Source organism: Perognathus longimembris, chromosome 15 (assembly GCF_023159225.1).
Source record: "Perognathus longimembris pacificus isolate PPM17 chromosome 15, ASM2315922v1, whole genome shotgun sequence".
NCBI lineage: Eukaryota > Metazoa > Chordata > Mammalia > Rodentia > Heteromyidae > Perognathus > Perognathus longimembris.
The window spans coordinates 7,686,444-7,707,273 of NC_063175.1; the positions used below are offsets into that span (position 1 = coordinate 7,686,444).

At 37.3% G+C, this 20,830-nt stretch overlaps 1 protein-coding gene across 8 annotated transcripts in view; it reads left to right on the forward strand.

The window, feature by feature from the left end:
• Ptprm (protein tyrosine phosphatase receptor type M) overlaps positions 1 to 20,830 on the forward strand; it is a 767,348-nt gene that overhangs the window by 431,123 nt on the left and 315,395 nt on the right. For all 8 annotated transcript variants that reach the window (XM_048363182.1, XM_048363174.1, XM_048363176.1 and 5 more), the window contains 2 exons: positions 8,646 to 8,954; positions 16,797 to 16,906. In XM_048363182.1, the coding sequence (XP_048219139.1) occupies positions 8,646 to 8,954; positions 16,797 to 16,906 (419 nt within the window). The remainder of the gene's footprint in view (positions 1 to 8,645; positions 8,955 to 16,796; positions 16,907 to 20,830) is intronic.

The window sequence follows — 20,830 nt, forward strand, 5'->3', positions numbered from 1 at the left end:
GTTTTCCTCCCATTTTGAGAATATATTTTGAATGTATTTCGTTATTTTTGTTTGGATTTCTTAGACATTTGTTGCAATGTGGCATCTCTGATTTTATTGATTAGAATCTCCTCTCTTCTTTGTCAATCTTGCTAGTGTTCTGTCAGCTGTATTAATTGTTTCAAGGAACCTGCTTTTTGGTTCACTGATTTTTTTTTTCAAATTTTTATTATCAAACTGATGTACAGAGAGGTTACAGTTTCATACGTTAGGCATTGGATACATTTCTTGTACTGTTTGTTACCTTGTCCCTCATGCCCCCCTCCCTCCCCCCCTTTCCCTCCCCCCCCGAGGTGTTCAGTTCACTTACACCAAACAGTTTTGCAAGTATTGCTTTTGTAGTTGTTTCTCTTTTTTTACCCTGTGTCTCTCAGATTTGGTATTCCCTTTGAATTTCCTACTTCCAATACCAGTAAACACGGTTTCCAATATACTCAGATAAGATTACAGAGATAGTGTAGGTACATTGGTTCATTGATTTTATGTATAATTTTTCTCAGTCTCTTTTTCGTTAATTTCTGCCCTAAGATTTGCCATCTCTATCTAGTAATTTTGGTTTGTTCTTGTTTTTCTAGCAGTTTTAATTGCATCATGAGCTATTTCTCTTTTCTTTATGTGTGCACTTAGAGCTATAAACTTTCAGCACTGCTCTTGTTATATCCCAGAGGTTCCTTTGTGATATGTTTTCATTTTCACTGAATTATAAGAACTTTCTACTTCCTTTCTTAATTGCTTCAGTGACCCATGTCTTATTCAGTAGTGTGTTATTTAGTCTCCATGTGTTTGAGTGTTTTCTGCAGTATATGTTGTTGTTAAGAAGTAGTTTGATTCCGCTGTGGTCAGATGATGCAAGGAGTCATCTCAAACCTCTTGTATTTTCTTAGGTTCTTTATATGTCCTATGATATGATATGATCAATTTTGGAGAATCTTCCAGGAGCTGCTGAGAAGAATGTGAACTGGATCACTGTTGGTTAGAATATTCTGTGGATATTTGTTAAGTTTATTTGTGTTATAGTGTCATTTAATTAATATTCTATTTGCTTATCTTTGGTTTGGATGCCCTGTCCTTTGGCGAGAGTGTAGTATTAAAATTTCCCACTATTATTGTGTTGTGGTCTAGCCTGCTCTTTAAGTCAAAAAGTGTTCATTTAATGCATTTAGGTGCTCCATTATTTGGTGCATAAATATTGATAACTGATTTCCTCTTCATGGATCATTCCCTTTATTAATATATAATGACCTTCCTTGTCTCTTGGAACTGATTTTATGAAAAAGATGTATTTTATCAGATACCAGTAATAGTTACTCCTGTCTTCTCGCAGAATCCATTCAGAAGAAAGAACCTTTTCTGCCTCTTCATTAAAATTTTGTCTTTTTCTTTCACTGTGAGATGGGTCTCTTGGAGGCAACAAATGGATGAATCTTGTTTTTTGATCCAATGTGCTGCTCTATTTCTTTTGGTTGGAGAATTGAGTCCAATAGTGTTTATTGTTATTATGGAGAGATGTGTCTTGTTTCCTGCCATTTTCCTGTATTTTTCTTCTTTCTTCTTCCTGTGCTTACTAAAACTAGCCTTCTAGTGACTTTTGTCTTAATGTGTTTCCTTGACTTGAATTGTTTTCTTCAGATTGTATGTTCTTTCCCTTTAGTATTCTTTGTCATTCTGGTTTAGTGCTCATGAAGCCTTTTAATTTTTAGTTGTCATGGAAGGTTTTAGTTTCTCCATCAGTGGTGAATGATGGGTTCACTGCAATTATTGATCTTCAGGACTTGAATTAGACCATTCCAGGATTTTCTTGCATTGAGAAGGTTTGTGTAGGGAGATCTACAATGATTGTGACCTTCTTTCCTTTGATTTTGCTGAATTTAAAAGTTAATTCCTTGTTTTTTAAATCCAGAGTTTTCACTAAAATGTGTCTAGAAGTATTTCTTCTTGGATCCTGTCTACTAGGAGTTTTGAATACCTCTGTCAGGTTGGTGAGATTTTCTTTACTGGGACTGGGGAAGTTTTCTGTTATTAGTATATTGAGTAGGTGTTCAGTGACTTTAGTTTTGAATTATTCCCACTGATCTAAACTGACTACATTTGTTCTTTTGGCTGAGTCTGGAAAATCTTGGATTTCCCTTTGGCATGTTCTCAGTGTCACCCCCTCCCCATGCTTTTGGGGTTTTTATTCTGATTCTTTTGTTTTATTCTCAACTCCTGATACTCTGTTTTCCATTTCACTTATTCTGTTACGTAGGCTTTCACTTGTGGTTTGTAGTAAGAAAGGTAAACCTTTTGTGCTTCCAAGTTCATTGTTAAGGTCAATTCTCATAGGGTTAATTTCATCTTTTAATTAGGTATGTTCCATTTCTGTTTTTCTCTCTGTATCATTTTAGGTGACCTTATGTTCTTTGTCATTTCCACCTTGCATTTTTCTATTGTTTTTTGAACATCCCCTTTATTTTTTAAAAAATTTTTATTGTCAAGGTGATGTACAGAGGTACAAGGTGATGTACATATGTAACTTATAGTTACATACGGAAGGTAGTGAGTACATTTCTTGTCAAACTTGTTACTTCCTCCCTCATTTCTCTCCCACCTTCTCCCCTCCCCAATCCCCCAAAGTTGTAGACTTAGTTTACAACATATTGTCTTGTAAGTATTGCTGTTGCATTGATTCGCCTTTTACCCTTTGTCTCACCATTTTGATGTTCCCTTTCCCTTCCCTGATTCAGACAAACATATATACAATACCCAGGGTACCAAAATCAAATACAGTGACAACAGGGGATAAACCATAGGGGAGATAAAAGAAAAAAGAAATATTTTCACATAGTATGTTAAACATAACAACAACAATGATAAACCACTTGTTTCCATACCTTGCCATTCGTTTCACTTAGCATAACTTATGTGATCATATGTACATAGCTGTTGAGCCAATGTGATCATCTACTAGGACTCTCTTAGACATATACTAATTGCTATCAATAAGGGAAACCATAGAATCTATATTTCTTTGTGTCTGGCTCACTTCACACAGTATGATTTTTCCCAAGTTTTTCCATTTTCTTAGAAATGGGGCAGTGCCATTTCTTTTGATAGAAACATAGAATTCCATTGTGTATATATAACACAATATTTTTATCCTTTTATCTACTGATATCTGGGTTGTTTCCATATTTTAGCTATGGTAAATAGTGCTGCAATGAACATGGTTGTGCTGGTGGCTTTAGTATGGACTTGTTTGGAGAAATATCAGTACCAAAATTCAAACTCTATTAGTAATAAAAACAGCTTGACATTGGCACAAGAACAGGCCTGGGGACCGGTGGCATAGAACTGAAGACCCAAGAATAAACCTGCAGACCTATGGCCACCTAATCTTTGATAAAGGCACCAAAAAAATAGAGTGGAAGAAAGACAGCCTCTTCAACAAATGGTGCTGGCAAAATTGGTTAAACGCCCATCAAAAACTAAAGCTAAAACCTTATATATCACCCTGCACCAAAATAAATTCCAAATGGATCAAAGACCTTGAGGTAAAAGCAGATACCCTGAAAACATTGCAGGGAAGAATATAGAAAACACTAGGGCTCCATGGCATTGGTTGAAACTTAATAAAGATCCAGAAATACAACAAATAAAAGAAAGGTTGGACAAATGAGATTGCATGAAACTGCAGAACTTCTGCATGTCAAAGGACATAGCTTACAAGATAAATAGAAAGCCCACAGATTGGGAGAAAATCCTCACTGGCCATACAGGTTGTGATGAATCTGATGGTGGAGTGATTAGCTGCATAGATCTCTGTTCAACTTTGTGTTTGTCAACTTTCAGCTCTGGGTGGTGCCACAAGTATAATGTGTCCTGTTCAGTTGTTTGGGTTCTGTGTTGTACAGGGCAGTCTGGTGTCCTAGCCTAGGTTTAGGCTTGCTGATGGGTTCACATAATATAGAACACAGAAGTCTAGTGTCCTTTCCTGGTTCTGTGTCTAGGCTGGGCAGACTACAGCTAGTCAAAGTGGGGAGCTCATTCTGACCTGAGTCTTGGACTGGCATTTATTTCAGGAGCATGCAAGGTCCACCTATGCTTTATTAGGAGGTTGTCCTTGCCCAAGTCCTAAATAGGAACAGGCATAGGCCTGAGAAGGCATATGCTCCCCCAGGGTAGTATGGGAGATTGTCCCCACTGGAATCCCAGACTGGTGCCTTGTTAGTCCCAGACTAGAGTTTACTTCCCATGCAGTGAGGGCCTGGGGCCCTGGACTAACAGGCATTTGGTTGTGGGCGGGCTTATATTTTGTGGACTAGTGCCTGCTCAGTCCCAGTAGGGGCTAGGAGTGTGTGGAGGCTAGGTTCTGGTCTCTGGGGTGGTAGTAAGCTTTGGAAAGAGTACACTTCCATCAGTTGGCTTCGGGAGATTGTTCCTACAGTCTTTTAGCAGATCAGGGTGTCCACTGGCAGCTAAGACTGCAGAGGATGCAGAGTCCCAATGCCAACCTGTACTGGTTCTGGTGGTCTTTCTTTGAAAGTAGACAGGGGGATAAGGAAGGGCTCTGGCTTCTTTGCCTTCTTTAAGTATGGTGTCCTTTCTCAGGCGGGAAGTTGGGGCCCAGCACTCTGGCTCACCATTGGTGCTTATCTCCTGTGGGATTGGGTCCCAGTGGGGTAGTCACAGTTCCTGGCATTGAGTTTGAGCTGAGTGGCAGCATTGTAAAGGTTTTCTGTGTCTGGGTGCAGCAGTCCCAAAGTGCTGATCAGTGTCACTGTCTGCACTGGTCAAGTCCTGTCACAGCCACTGGGCTGCTCTCATGGCTTAGCTGCATTGCCGGTGTGAGATGTGGAGGGGTGAGATGGGGAGTGGTGCGAAGGCACTTTGCAGCTTTCCATGTCCTTGTGTGTGTTAGGTATAAGTTCTGCTTTGTTTTTGTCATTCTCTATTGGTTTATATTTTTCTTTTTGTCGATCTCTTGGGGTGAAGTGCATGTTAGAGGCCTAAGCCTCTGATTAGAGAGAGCTAGGGTGATTCCCTATTGCTTTGCTGCCATCTTCCCAGCAAGACTTCGCCATTCTAAGGAGTTAAGTGTGCATTTTCTTGGCTAAGAAATACTAAAATAATGCAAACTAATTTATGCAGAAGAAAGTAGTTTTCCATGGAAATTAAGTTAGAATAGTACTGCTTGTTTAAACTAATTTCAGAAGTGTTTTGTCATCTTTTTAGTAAGTACAATTGATTAAAACCTTGGGAAAATGCTTTAGAATAGTCGTGTGGAAAACCTGTGATTAATAAGGAAAAATGAGAGTAGACACATGCTAATCTGTTTACATATAAGATATCTGGAGCTTATTAAAAGTTTATATAAACATTCAACTAATGAAGCATTAAATAAAATTAGACATTTCCTTTAAACTGTAAGTTAATAATGTGGAAATAAATCTTGAGTATAATTTCTAAATAACTGACTTATGATATTTTCTCTAACACTAGTAATTTACATATAAAGAATTAATTTAGTAATGTAACCATTCACCAAGCACACCAATTATGTTACTAGAAAGTTTATGGCAGCTAAACAACCTTGATTTATTGCATGTAGTAAGAAAAGAATCCAGGAAAGATAGGAACATAGTGAAGATAGAAGTGAAATAAGGCAGAGAATAAACATCATGTGATATAGACATGTTCTGGAGAAGATTGCAGTTAGGCCTGTGTCTACCATTTTGGCCCTTTAGCCATCTTCTTTCAGAGCTGGGATAGTGAGAATTGGATGGTTTACTGATGGGTGTAGTTACTCCTTTCTGTTTCCTATAAAATTATGGCCCCAAATATTCACTCTCGCCTCTTTATTTTCTCATTAAAAAAAAATCCTTCTTACTTCCTCATTCTTTTGTATCCTCTGCTCCTGTTTTATTGTCAGGCAGAGTTTGGTTTATCTGCTTATCCTTAGCCTGTTTGCTTATCTGCAAGCTGTATTGGCCACAGTTTTGTCTGTCAGCTTTTCTACTAATTTATCAGCAACAGGTACCATTCCATTGGAATGCCACACTTGCTTCTTTGGGAAAGGTTTGTCTCACTCATCCTTGGTTCCTAAGTTTGTCAAGGTAGAGTAGCACAAATAGTCTTTATTATCTCATTTCTAATTGGAGCAAAATTTTAACACACCAATTTTAATTTGCACACGTAAAAATCAAGGTGTTATTTCATTTTTTAAAACATTTTCCCCCTTTGGCGTGATTCTGAGTTTCCTCTGTGTCCTAAACAGCCATGAGTAATGGTATTAAGACCCCCCAAAAATGCACCCACAGTCCCCCAAGACACATGGACTACTCACTTGGGATCACAAACTAAGCAAGATAAAGGCTAAGCACCCCAGACTTCTCCATTGGGTCTGTATCCCTTGTCCTCAACAGTCTATCCTTTCGTCACTTTGCTGGCATTTTGGAATCCAGGAATGACTTGTTTGCCTACTTGATCTCAAGAACTCTTACTGTCACAAGGCCCTGTTTGACCATTGCTTTGATGGTAGACTGTGAGAGCATCTGATGCCACCACTGAACATACCTGTATCCTGGGACTGTTTGAACTGTGCAAACCTACTCACCTTTTGCCTACAGTTCTCCCTGTGTAACCTAAGATAAAATGTATTTTACACATACCCCCAACGTTCTGTCTTCCATTACCTGTGGTATAATAAGTCTTCCTCTAACAAAGTTTCTAGACCTGATGTGGTACTCCTAGGGTTTGATTCTGGAGTTTAAAACTTCCAGTTTCAGCCCTGTTTTAGGGATTTATAGATATAAGAAATTATAGATATAAGAACTTGCAATAATTGTCCAGACATATTTCCAATTCTCTGCAGCACAGACTGGGCTGAGGACAATGGCTCAGACTTTGGCTTTCAATGCATTTGGCCCTGAAAGGAGAATGGAGAAGTCTCTCCAACACATTCGACACCAAATTAAATACATTGGATCTTCATTACATTTATTATCCTTTGCTTGTTTACATATCTTTAATCTCACTGATTTTTTTTTCTGACTTGTTTGTCCTGGAGGAGACCACAGAAGAAGTAATACAGCATAATGTTTGTTTGTTATCTCTAAATTTCAGTATCATGTTCCAGACTTGACATAGGCAAGTCACCAAGCCTGATTTGGACACAATTTTTGCATCAATGTATTGTGAATACAATCCTCCCTGGGGAGGGAGAGAAGGAGCTTATACATGCAAAACAATTCACACATAATGTCCAATTTCACATATACTTTTCATTATCAACTCTAGATAGAACTGTAGATCTCTGTACATTCATATATGGTAACCACACTTCAGGCAATACAAAACTCAAAATCATCAAATGTCTTATAAGTATGCTAACTTAGAGCCTTCTAATTTAGCCTTTCTTAGATTCCTAGTACTCAACTTCTTGGAACAGCACATAGTATATAGAAAATATTCAGTAAATGTTATATATTTAGATGTCCTATATTTTATTATCATTTCATAAACTAAACTTCTGTATATATTTTAAATTTGAACTACTCAAAGTATTTATTTGTTTGTTGCATGTCACTTAGATTTCTAAGCTTGGAACTGTTTTTGGAGCTCAAGTTAAGGAAGAATACTAATGCATTCTTAAGAATAGGCAAGATATACCTCAGCACTGATCCTATGTTTTATGCAAATGAAAAGTAAAGACAGCCTATATATCTGTGCTTCCTGAACACAATATTATTTTATGCTAAATCCTCCAGCTTTTGCTCTTATTTTTCAAAAATATGTAATTATAAATGAATCTTGAAAACTACAACATGAATAAGATTGGCTTCTTGTGCCAAAAAAGACATTAAGGAAAAGAGACTTTAGTAAGGTAACATCTGTTCTTCCTAATGTAAATTTTGTCTCTGTTGTATGGTAACTTGGTGATTCTAGAACTCAGGTTCTGTCTTAATTATTGTTTTGAATGTCTTATATTTATATACTTTTTGGTCCATTATGACTGTCTGAGCTCCCAGCTTGTCATCACCAATTTATTTACAAGTAAGGGGGAAGAAACAAAAATGGTGAGCTCCTTCCTTTAAGATACCTCCCAGAATTATTTTCCACATTTCATTTTATTCATTCATCAGAAATAAGGCTGATAGATGCATTCTAGTGCAGAACTGAACAGAAATTTTCTTCTGTATCCCAAGTGGTCTTATGATTTAAGGATTGTGCTGGACACCAGTAGCACATGTTTATAATCCTAGATGCACAGGAAGCTGAGATTGGAAGATACTAATTCAAAGCCATCATGGACAGGAAAGTCTATAAGACTCTTATGTCTAATTAATCACCTAAAACTGGAAATAGAGCTGTGGCTCAAGTGGTGCTGGCTTTAAATGAATGTCAAATCCCAGTACTGGTGCACGTGCACACACACACACACACACACACACACACACACACACACACAGAGGATTTAGGGATTGTTTTATTGCAGAAGAAAAGAAGACTTGGATAAAGGAAAAAGTAGATATATATGTGATTTACAGGCTTCATCAGCTATCTTATAAGGTTTTTTTTTCCTCTGTCTCATGTTCTGTTTCTTCTTTTCTTTAAAAAAAAAAAAATAGATCCCATGCGTGGCCCCAGAAAGCTGGAAGTAGTAGAGGTCAAATCTCGACAAATCACCATCCGGTGGGAGCCATTTGGATACAATGTCACTCGTTGTCATAGTTATAATCTCACAGTTCACTACTGTTACCAAGTTGGAGGACAAGAGCAAGTGAGAGAAGAAGTAAGCTGGGATACAGATAATTCCCACCCTCAGCACACAATCACTAACCTGTCACCCTACACCAACGTCAGCGTGAAGCTCATCCTCATGAATCCTGAGGGGCGGAAGGAAAGTCAAGAGCTCATCGTGCAGACGGATGAAGATGGTGAGCTCTTTTAAATGATGCATTTGTGTCAACTCTGTTCTTCCACTAGCAACTGTTATTTCTTTTAATGTAAGAGGTTTATAGTGACAACAGAAGGAAGGATTGATTCGCTGACTATTAGAAAAAGTGTACACTGCTTTGTATTCTTAAACAGTTTCCAATGGAGGGAATGAAGATGTAGAAGTTGATTTCCTTGTTTGCTGTACAGTACTTTTATATATATTGCCAATGCTATATATTTCTCTAAATGTCAGGTTTGTCAGGTTTTGCTAAAACATTGGACTGAAAATTTGTTTTGGGGGATATGAGATAAGTTATGTGAACCGCCTATTCTTATATATTTGAATGGCACACTGAAATAATTTTTCAACTGCTGATAAAAATTCAGCACAAAATAGAGGCTGCTGCTACTTTCAGTGCAATGCGACAAGCCTTGCCATCAGCTGTCACAAAATGAGACATTTTCCCCATGTGGACAGTGTTGCAAATAGACATCAGGTTAATAAACCAAGACTTAGCAAATAAACCATTCATGTCACCAACAACTCATCAATAAATAAAACCCTCTGAAATAATTTTAATTATAAAAAATGCCTTGAAACCCAGAGCATAGGTACAAATATACTTGTGCCCTGATTGTACTTGGAACTTTGGTTTGTAATAAAATGTTCCTGAGGTACCTAAAATACAATGCCAGCGTATCATATATTTAACCTGAAGTTTATTTGTCAGACATCAAAATAAGTGGCAAACGGGAGTTCATTAAAGGATAGATTTATTCCTGGAAAAAATAGATGTGAATCTATTTTTGTTTCTTCATGCAACCAGTTACAGTTTTGATAACTGATTTTGATTACTTTCTAAATTTTGAATAGGCGGAGTGATACTTGTGGGATTTTTTTTTATTAGTTTTCATTATTGTTTCTTTTTGGTGCTAGTGCTGAGGCTTGAACCTGAGGCCTTACATTCCTGCTTAGCTTTTCTTTCCTCAAGACTGATACTCTTATCACTTGAGCTATACTTCCACGTCTAGAATTCTGGTTACTTGGGGAATAAAGAATCTCATGGACTTTCCCTGCCTGGGCTGGCTTCAAATTGCAATCCTCAGATCACAGCCTCTTGAGTAAGATTACAGGTATGAGCCACCAGCGCCCAGCTGATGCTTTGTGTTTTTAAGGCTAGCAAAGTGTCTTTGAATGTTTGTTACCTACTTATCTACCACTGTACACTTTGGCTGATGAAGAAAGACTTGAAACAGCCCATATGAATGGGCAGTTCACATTATCTCCTTTATTTCTCCTTTGTCCATTATAGTAGGCTTCTGTTGCTTACTCTTCAGCAGTTATTTTTGGTCATCATTTGGCACAAGTCACAAGGTCAGGCAGATACATAAGGACAGGAATCCTTATATTTTCATTTCTTCCTGTTCCTGCAGAACAGGAGAACACTGTCAAGACATTATCACACTGGCCCCTTGCTCCTTGTGTTTGCATGTTTATTCTGGTCCTATATTTTGTTGACGCTACTTCCAAAGCATTAGGTTATTCTTTTCTCACAACTTCCACTACCAGTCTTTTTTTAATGTTAAATTTCTGTCATTATTTCTAACCTTTGAGGTCCTTGCCTTCTCTCACACTAAGGCACCACTCTTCACTCACTAAACTTATTTGTAAAATGCACCTTTCTCGCTAAGACTTTTCAATGGCTTCTCCTCTGTATCTTTACCTGGAAGCCTTGGCTTTCAAAGTCTTCTAGAATCTTGACTCCTACTCTAGAAGTAACAACTTCCCTCTATTGTAGCCTGTTCTCTCCCTATGCATCTTGAATGCCATGCTTTTGCTTCCTGAACTTTCTTCTTCCCTGCTCCCTTCCTCCCTCCTTGACTCTCTCCTTCATCCTGCCCTGTGCTCTTTCCCTTCGACTCCCTAGCTCTTCTCAAACTCATCATCTTCTCACACTTCAAAGTTCTCCCACTGAAAATCCTACCTGGAGCTGTCCCCAGCCCCTGCCACCTCTCTTATGCTCATGCTGCTGAACTTATTTGCACTCGATAAGACCTTGATGGCTCCAAACCTTCATTTCATGCCATGAAAAATGAAAATAACTGTTCTCAGTCACATTAAGATTATAAGAAATTTATATGCAGAGATAATTGTAACTGCTAGAGAGGGAACTTTATTAATTATTATCTTTAAGTAGTTGTACAGAGGGATTTCAATCCAATATGTCAGCTTATGAGTACAAGGAATCTTGATCAATGTCACCCTTTCTGTCATCCTCCCCCATCAGTCTCTACCTCACTGATCACCTCCAGTTACTGGTTCAGCATGGAAACTTTCTTAATAGATACTTACTGCTGCTGCTATTGTTGTTGTTATAATTCATAGCAGTGCAGACACTCCTTTGTTCCTTCATCACATTACATGTGTTTCATTTTAATCCTTAACTACTTACAAGGAGAAACCATTGTTATTCTTCAACAGCAATATGCATGGTCTTGAGTAGGAAATAAATACTCCAAAATACAAAATTAGTCCTTGCATGGAATAATAAAGCATATTAGTCTTTGCACAAGATAATAAAGTATTATTGGCCAACAGTTAGTTCAGGTTTTAAACAGCACTAATGGTTAAGCCAGTGAGTAATTAAATGAAGTCATTTCTAGAAACAAAGCAGAGATGATCTGCTGAAATGAGAACCTGCTCAACACTTGAGTTTCAAATGGAGAACTCACGCACACCAGGGTTTCTTTGAAATCCTTTGATATAGGGTCGGAATCACTTATTTTGTGTGTTTTTGTTTAAATTATCTCCCCACTCCTAGGAGCAAGGCTGTAGATTATTTACAAATGGAAAGCTATTGCTCCCATAGCACACCAGCATTCAGCTAATTAGAAACAACAATTATTTTAAATTGCGTTTTCTAACCAACCCACCTAACAAACACGAAAAGGCTTCAAGAACAATGGAGACAAGAAAGGCAAAAATAGAGTAATTGTGGAACAACATGAAATTTGAAGAGTAAAAAGCAGGGTTACTCTGTTTATTCACCATTAACAAAGTTAAGCTTTTCTTTATTGTAGTTCTGATTTGTGTGTGTGTGTGAAAACATTAATTCTTTTTTTTTTTTTTTTTTTGGCCAGTCCTGGGGCTTGGACTCAGGGCCTGAGCACCGTCCCTGACTTCTTTTTGCTCAAGGCTGGCACTCTGCCATTTGAGCCACAGATCCACTTCTGGCCATTTTCTGTATATGTGGTGCTGGGGAATTGAACCCAGGGCCTCATGTATAGGAGGCAAGCACTCTTGCCACTAGGCCATATCCCCAGCCCCTAATTCTTAAGAACAGTACTGGAAAGCAGGTGCCAGAGCACACGTCTTTCAGCCTAGCTAATTAAAAGGCTGAGACTTTGGAGTATTAGGGTTTGGAGCCAGCCAAGGCAGAAAAGTCCAAGAGACTCATCTCCAGCAAAAAGCTGAGCTGAAGATATGGCTTAAGTAGCAACACACTAGCAAGCCAAGCAAGCATGAAGCCCTCTGACTTCAAATCCTGCCACCTGGGACAGCATAAGGCTGAACTGCACACATATAGATATTTACATAGTTAAAGTTCAGAAAGATAGTGTCTTTTCTCATTTAATTAATCTAGTGTTTTTAAAGTTCTTTTTTTATTCTTTATATTAAGAAAATTACATGAATACAATTAACATTTTCCTGTCAATATTTCAACAGTGTTTTCAATTACAAGGTCTCCCGGGGATATTTGATTCTGTTTATCCTTTATAATGTTCTTTGATCAAAATAGTTAGAAAACTTCCAGTTGCTTTTACTATTATATGCTCTTTACCAAATACAAGAAACCAAAGGTGTATTTTTTCTAAGCATTTACTTATTGTAGCTGCATCTAAGTTAATAAATATTCAAATGGGAAATTATCCTGGATTAATAGATTCTCTTGTATAATTCTATCTAATGTGTTCAGAGAGTGACATAATAAATGCTTTCAAGGTAAGGAACACTATTTCCTCAGTCATGGCCTACTGTCCTTCAACAAGATGCTTGGTATCTTTTCTTAAGGCTGATTGCTGTGGTCATAGATGAACTTTCTAATGTTTTAGCTATGATGGTAATCTTTTAGCAACTGTCAAAACTTCAGTTCCTTACTGTTGTTTGCTTTGCTGTAGACTCCCATAGATTTCTTCAGCTTATTATGAACACTTACAGATTTCCTTACAGTAGGAATCATTTCACTCTAACTCTACTTTGAGAATGATGCAACTAAAATGCCAGGAGGATTGGCAATTTGTCTGGATTCCATAGCGTAATGACTGGAGAGTCTTCAACTACTAAGGCCTACAATATGTAACCGTAATTATTTTTCTAGATTCTAAACCCATATATAGCTCTTTAGAGTACCTGCAAGGACTCCAAATCTAATCAATACAAGTATACCCTCAACTAGAAAGATGAGCTTGGATCTTAAAAATCTTTCACTTCCTTTTGAAATTCCAGGCACTCTCTCCAAACTGGCATTCTTTCTGAACATTAGATAATTCATATTGTTAGAATATATTAGACATTGCCAGAAACCATGCAGACATTCAGGTACAGAAGAACAAAAGAAAAGTTTATTGCCAGCAAAGAGGACTGGCAAGACCCCTTCTCACCGGGAGAAGTGAAAAGTGTGGTCTATTGTCTGGGGTGACATATGTAACCTAGGAGGTCTTGGAGGTGGGGACCTCACTGTGGATGTGCAGACCAAGGGCTTCACCATGTGGGGCTATGAATTGATAGTTGCTGTCAAGGGGGGTCCTGCAGCTGCCTTGACCCTGAAGGTCACTTGTAAGGGGATCTTGTTGCCTTACATGGTCATAATAGCCCTAAAAGAGTGCCATCTCAAGGAAGAGCTAGTTATTTACTACCCTTACTAGATGAGCCTCGTGTTGTCTAGGGAAGGAGCATGCTAAGCTATGGGAGAGGGGGCTGTCAGGCTTACACATATCCCGTTCAATCTAAAATGTTTTTCCAACCGTCCTTTAAAAAATGATTATGCCAGGCACTGGTGGCTCACACCTGTAATCTTAGTTATTCAGAAGGCTAAGATCTGCCAGCCTAGACAGACAAATCCAAGAGACTCTTATCTCCATTTAACAAGCAAAAACCAGAAGTGGAGGTGTGGCCCAAATGGTAGTGTGCCATCCTTAGGTGAAAAAGCTTAGCAAGCCCTAGAGGCCTTGAATTCAACTCCTGTACTGGTACACACACCCTCAAAAATTATTGAGATATGTTTATCTATTAATCAAGGATGAACTCTTGAGTTGCTTCCAGTTTTTATTATGAATTGAAAATGAAAAGCTGCTGTGTTTTTGCAAAGGTTTTGGAGATGACATGCTTCTTTTTAGTTTTCTTGAGTGTTTATCTAAATTATATATATATATATATGTTGAACTGCTGGTTATATTATAAGTCTGTTTTGGACTATTTGAGAAATGGCAAGACCATTTTCAAAGTAGCTGTGTGATTTTTCACTCCTTCCTGAATTGTATTAGAGTTATAATTCCTCCATGAGTTTTCCAGCTATCTAGTGTGTGTGTGTGTGTGTGTGTGTGTGTGCATATCTTATAAAATATTAGGGTTATAATTTCTCCATGAGTTTTCCAGCTATCTAGTGTATGTGTGTGTGTGCATGCATATCTTATAAATATGTTTGAAGGACTGTTTATTCAGATCCTTTGCTTATTTCTAATTTTATTATTTCATTGTTGTGTTTTAATGGTTTATGTATTCTAAGTATATGTCTTTTGTAAGATATATAATTTGTCAAAACTTTGTGCTATTCTTTGTGTTACCTTTTTCTTAACAGTACCCTTAGAAGCACCACAGCTCTCCATTTTCATGATTCACTGTTGATTGACATTGTCTTCTGTTGTTTCTGCTTTGGGTATCAGGATGTCTGAAACACCATTGCCTACTCCAAGGTCATATAGGTTTCCACCGAAGTTCTTTTCTAAAAGTTATTTAGTTTTAACTCTTATATGTAGGTATTGAATCAATTTGGTTTAATTTTTATACGTAATATGAAAGAAGAATCCATTCTTTTAAATAGATATGTCATGCACTATTTACTGGAAGATTTTTCTGCTACCCAGTAAGATAGCTCACTGTATGGGTTTATCTGGGATTCTCAGATCTCTTGCACTGAACCAAAACCCCACTGCCTTAATCGTTTTAAGGTTTGCATGTTGTTGTTTCTGTAGTTGCTGTATCTCTCTCTATCCCACACTAGCCTAGTACTTGTGATCCTCCTCTTTCACTTCTGAGTTCTGAGATTACAGGCATGGATAACCATGCTGATATGTTATAGGTTTAGAAATCAGGACATTTGAGTCCTCTGCGATAATGTTTGGTTCACTCAGTGTGTATTCCAGTCTTTCCATCATTTGCTCTAGTATTTATGTATACTCCTAGGGAGTATAGAGGTCCTATTAATAAAGACTTACATGACAGTTTGCTAAACTATGTATAATGTAAAGCAAACTCAAAACCTGCACTGAGTAAATTATGAGAAATAACTTTTTATGCCAGTACGGGGCTTGAACTCAGGGACTGGGTACTGTCCCTTAGATTATTTGCTCAAGGCTGGTACCCTATTACTTAGGTCATGGCTTTACTTCCAGCATTTTGGTGATTAAGTGGAGATAAGAGTCTCATGGACTCTTATTGATAGCTTCATCCTCAGATCTCAGCCTCCTGAGTAGCTAAATTACAGCCATCAGCTCTTGGCCTGAAAAATAATAGTTAAAAATGATATTCAATTTTATTTTATAGAAAATTGATAAGGAAAATTCTGTTTCCCTCATTAGAGGAATTGTAAAGGTAACATGAAACTTCCCTAAATATTAATGATTTTTAACAACCACATTGTTGTTGAATCTTCATTAATTTCCATTTATTTTCAATAGATGTGTTCATTTTTATATATACAAATGGAGAGAGAGATGCATATATGGGTGTATATGAGGTGTGTCTACATGTATGTGTATGTTTTTTGGCATGGAGTCTATGTTGCCTGAGCTGGTCTTGAGCCATTGCTCCTTCGGTCTTATCCTCCAAGTAGCTTTTACATATATTCTTTTTATATGCTTTTGTCACTCAGTATTATGATTACAAAGTATATCTGTGGTGATTTATATAACTGTCACTTGATTTCAATTTATTAATATTGTTGTCATATGACTATAAGACAGTTTGTTAAATTCTTTGCCTTGTTTCCAGTTTGTTTTTTATTGTTGTTATTAAACTCACTGCTATACTAATATTTTCATATATGCTTCTTGATACCCGTGTGCAAGCATTTTAGCAAGGACTCACCTGAGGGTGGCATTTTTTTATCATACTGCCTGTGCATCTTCTTTTTTTCAAGACAGCATTTTATTATATGGCCCAGGCTATCCTTGAACTCACGATCCTACTTCCTGCCTCATCCTACTGGCATTACAGGTGTGTGTCACTATGTCCAGCTTTGTCTAGGCATCGTCTTTAATTTTATCAAATACCACCTGATAATTTTCCAGATTTGCCTACCTACTTACATTTCTGCAGTGTGTGTGGACTCTGACTGCTCCATATCATCTTCATTTCTCTTATGAGAAAGCAAAGAAATTCACATGAGCTCTCTCTAATTGATGCACACTGTATAGAAAAATTGATTGAATTATTCTTTCTAAGGACAGTGTAGCTAAATTGTTTATAAATCAGAGTGCTATCCATAGGCAATCAAAGCCTTATGCCTCAGTGGAGAATTGAAACGTAACTTTAGCATTTACTCTTCTTAATCCTTCCTCAGTCCCAGGTGCTGTTCCTACTGAGTCCATCCAAGGAAGTACTTTTGAAGAGAAGATATTTCTTCAGTGGAGAGAACCAACTCAAACATATGGGGTCATCACTTTATATGAGGTAGTATAAACACTTGTTGGTAATTTTTCACAATATTGTCTAATGATAGTCTTGGCTGTCTAGTATTTTAAAAGTACATAATTTCATCATGTCTACTGAGACATGTAATGCTTTATCTAATTGTGGGTATTATATAAAAGCAATTTTGTGTGTGTTCATACTAGGACTTGAGCTCAGGACTTTCATTTTTGCTTGGCTTTTCTACTTAAGGCCAGTGCTCTGCTACGCAGTGCACACCTCAATTCAGGCTTTTTCCTGGTTAATTGAACATAAGAGTTTCATAGGCTTTTCTGCCCAGACTAGCTTTAAATCAGGATGCTCAGATTTGAGCCTCTGAATAGCTAGGCCTATAAGGTATAAGCAACTGGGTACCCACCTTGAAGAAAAAAATCATATAAATGAGTTTCTGAAAACCATGTATAATTTCAAGATATATATATGAAATTAGTTGGTTTATTCTGGATTATATGTTATTCTATGTTAAAAGCCAGTGTAACAATTTTTAAAGTTTCTCTTATTAAAAATAGCAAGTATTAGGAAATACATGCTGATTAGGAAGCAAACACTGAATCCTATTCTTTCTTAGCTGTGAGATATTTTCCTTCTCAGTTGTAAAAAAAATGGTGATTATTCAATTAGCAAAGTCAGTAATAATTGTCTCAGGAGTAACAGTAGAATAATGTCTTTGGGTTCTTTGTATTAACAAACCATCCGTTAGACTTCATTGACACAGCTTTGTCGACAGCATATCAAACCGTTGAGTGACAGACAGCAGAGAAGAATTTGATGAATTGTTCAAGGAAAAAAATAACAGCCAATAATAGGGTGACATTCATCATCAGATGTGTGTGTGAGCATTGCTTCATTGTTCCTATTGTCATAGAAACAAGTAGGTACATTTTTAAGCTAGCATTTATTTGAATGCAAATTCAACAAAATTACATGTTGTAAGGTTTCTAAAAATTGTGGCAGGCCCTCCCTTGGAACCTCTGCCTGAGTCCCTTTCAAACTCCTGACAAAAGCCCATGCAGATGAGCTGTCAGCCCTAATCACTGATGAGCCCCTTCTCTGGCCCACCTAGCCTTTCATTGACGTTTCCTGAGACCTTTGGAAAATTGGTATTGAAATGCAAAGAAAAATTGATTAGTAGCAAAACGAAGAAAGATAAAGAACTAAGTTGATTTTCATACTGTTGTTAATGATCATTGTAAAAAAGTTTCTATAGTGTTATGAAAATTCATGGCTCAGCATTTTCTAAAAATTTTAAAGCTTTAGAATTATATCAAATGAATTCAGTTTTGATGCTTAATGATAAGAATCCTTTACTTCATTTGGTCCTATGGACATTATCAAGCCTCTCGTTTGGGGGATTTTTCCCAAGGATATTTGATTTGTTTACTTGAAAACATAATCCTTGAAGTCCACTTTGGGATCCAAGCAGTAAACCCCCTTGTCCTCAAAGTCCCATGTTGTTATCTAGACAGAAAATAATAGCAAAATCCTTTCTTTCTCATCCCACTGGACATTTATCTTTGTGTGATAAGTAACTTGACCATGCAAACAGCGGGGAAAATAATAATTCAAAGGAAGAGCTCATTTATCTCTCTGACTCAGCAGCCAAGCTCTCCCAGTTGAACACTGATATAAGTGCTAGTACATAGGGATGTGGGGAATGTGTCATAAATCAATGTTTTAGAAATCGGATATTCGTAAATGGAGCAGGTAGACTCATTTTTCTGTGCATCCAAGGGGGAAATGGCAAATATGTGAATTGGGCTTAAGTACACGTTTTATGGACACCAAATCTTTCTCTATTTCCCAGCAGATTTCTAAATGTAAGGAGGAAGGGAGACCTAGGTAGAATCTCAAAAGGGGACTCTTGATTAGCTGATGTGCTCCATTGTGCTGATTCACCCAGACTATGCTAGAGTCCGCAGTCAACACAGCTTCCTGCTGGAATGAAAGATCAACCTGAAATCAGACTGGGTCCCTCTCTGGAGGATTACAGTCTTCTGGCACAGACCCTATAATTAGAGAATAAAACAACAGTTGTCTCCAATGAAGCAGAGATCATAAGGACAATGGATTCTGTCATGGAGTCACATAGGAATATAGATAAACCCTGGAAAGGCAGATGAATGATCATGGTTGGGAAAAGAACTTCAGTAATAAATCAGTGTATTTCTTTAGGACAAGTGATGTACTTGGATGATTTTTTGAAGACCAGAAGTAAAAACAGATTGTTGTATATAGAAACGTGTATTCTAGATTTTTTTTTAATTTCAAAAGACTGAATTTGATTATGTAAGATTTTAAACTGCAGCCTGGCATACTGCTGCATGCTTATAATCCTGGTACTGGGGATCCTGAGGCAGGAGGATCAAAGGGGTTATGGCTAACCTTAGCTACATAATGAGACCTTGTCTCAAAAAATACTTTATTTCAGAATAATGAATGATTTGATGTAGAAAGTCTTCCTGTAAATAGACTGGGATAAAATTGCTTGTGATACAGACTCAATACAGTTTAATAAGTTAAAGACAAAACAACGCCTTAGGAAAAGCATGGGTGAAGAATTGGAATAAACAATGGCATTGGCTTGCAAAGATCTCACGTACACACAAAGGGTAATATGTCTGTTCAACCTAACCATTAAGCAATGCAATAGACAAAATGTTTAAATCTCTATAATATCAAGAGTTAGTCAGTAACATGGACAAGTATGTAGACTTATTGGAGTAGTATATTTTTGTAGGCAATATGAGAGTATCACAATTTAAACATTGCACATTAAACTTATTTCTAGAAGTTTATCAGTCAGGAATGCATTTGGCTACAGCTCCAAATGTCTGCATCTTTTGTGTTTCTCAGTTACCTAATGATCATCAGAGTAACCCAACAACAGGAAAAAAAGGACAGACAGAGAGGCAGAAGGAGAATGAGAGAAAGAAAGAAGACAGAGAAAGAGAGAAGGAAAGAAGGAAAAGGAAAGAAGGAAGGAGGGAAGGAAAGAAGGGAGGGAGAAAGAGAGGGAAGGAAGGAGGGAGAGAAAGAAAAGAAAAATTTAAGTTTGGCCATCACTGGTGGCTCATGGCTATAATTCTGGCTGAGTTCTGAAAATCAGGGTTCAAAGCTAGCCTGGGCAAGATCTTATCTTCAATTAATCACCCAAAAGCCAGAACTTGATTTATGCCTCAAGTAGTAGAGTACCAGTCTTGAGTGGAAAAAACTAAGGGATAATGTCTAGGCCCGGGGTTCAAGCCCCAGTACCAGCACAAATTAAAAACAAGGGTTTGATTTACATAAATTTCAGAACAAAAGAAAAACAACAACAAAAAGTGTCATGTCTCTTCTAGAAGCAGCTAGGCTTTTGGCATCTAACCATGGGAAGAAGAAATGAAGTAACAAACTCAGGTTGTCAGTTTAACATGTGAATGAACTGGGTAAAGTGTTTTGTTCAGGAATAAAGTAGAGTAGAAAGGACTGAACTTTTCAGTTGATTAGGACAGTGGCATACCAAGAGTTCAAGATCTCAAGATCTTGAGTCTGGATAACATGGGCTCAACCACCATTGACTGAGGTGGAACTGTAACCCTCTGTATATCATCTTTCCAATAAAAAAGTCTTAAAAATTAATAAAAAGAAATTTGGTTTCTATACTGAATATTTCCCATGAACTAATCTCAGTTTATATTTATCACCTCATGTCCTGTTTTTTTTCTTCTGAATTCAATGAGCTATACATATGAACTTTTTATCTATGTCTTCTGAATTTTCATACATCCCTACCTGCGCATCTTCTCTCTTCTCCCATAATATACATACTTCAGCTGCTTTTCCAGTTTCCATTCAAGTAATCTCCTTTCCTTTCATGTATCCTAAAGACCTTTCTACCTCTGAAATTTGACTTAATTATTTATTTCT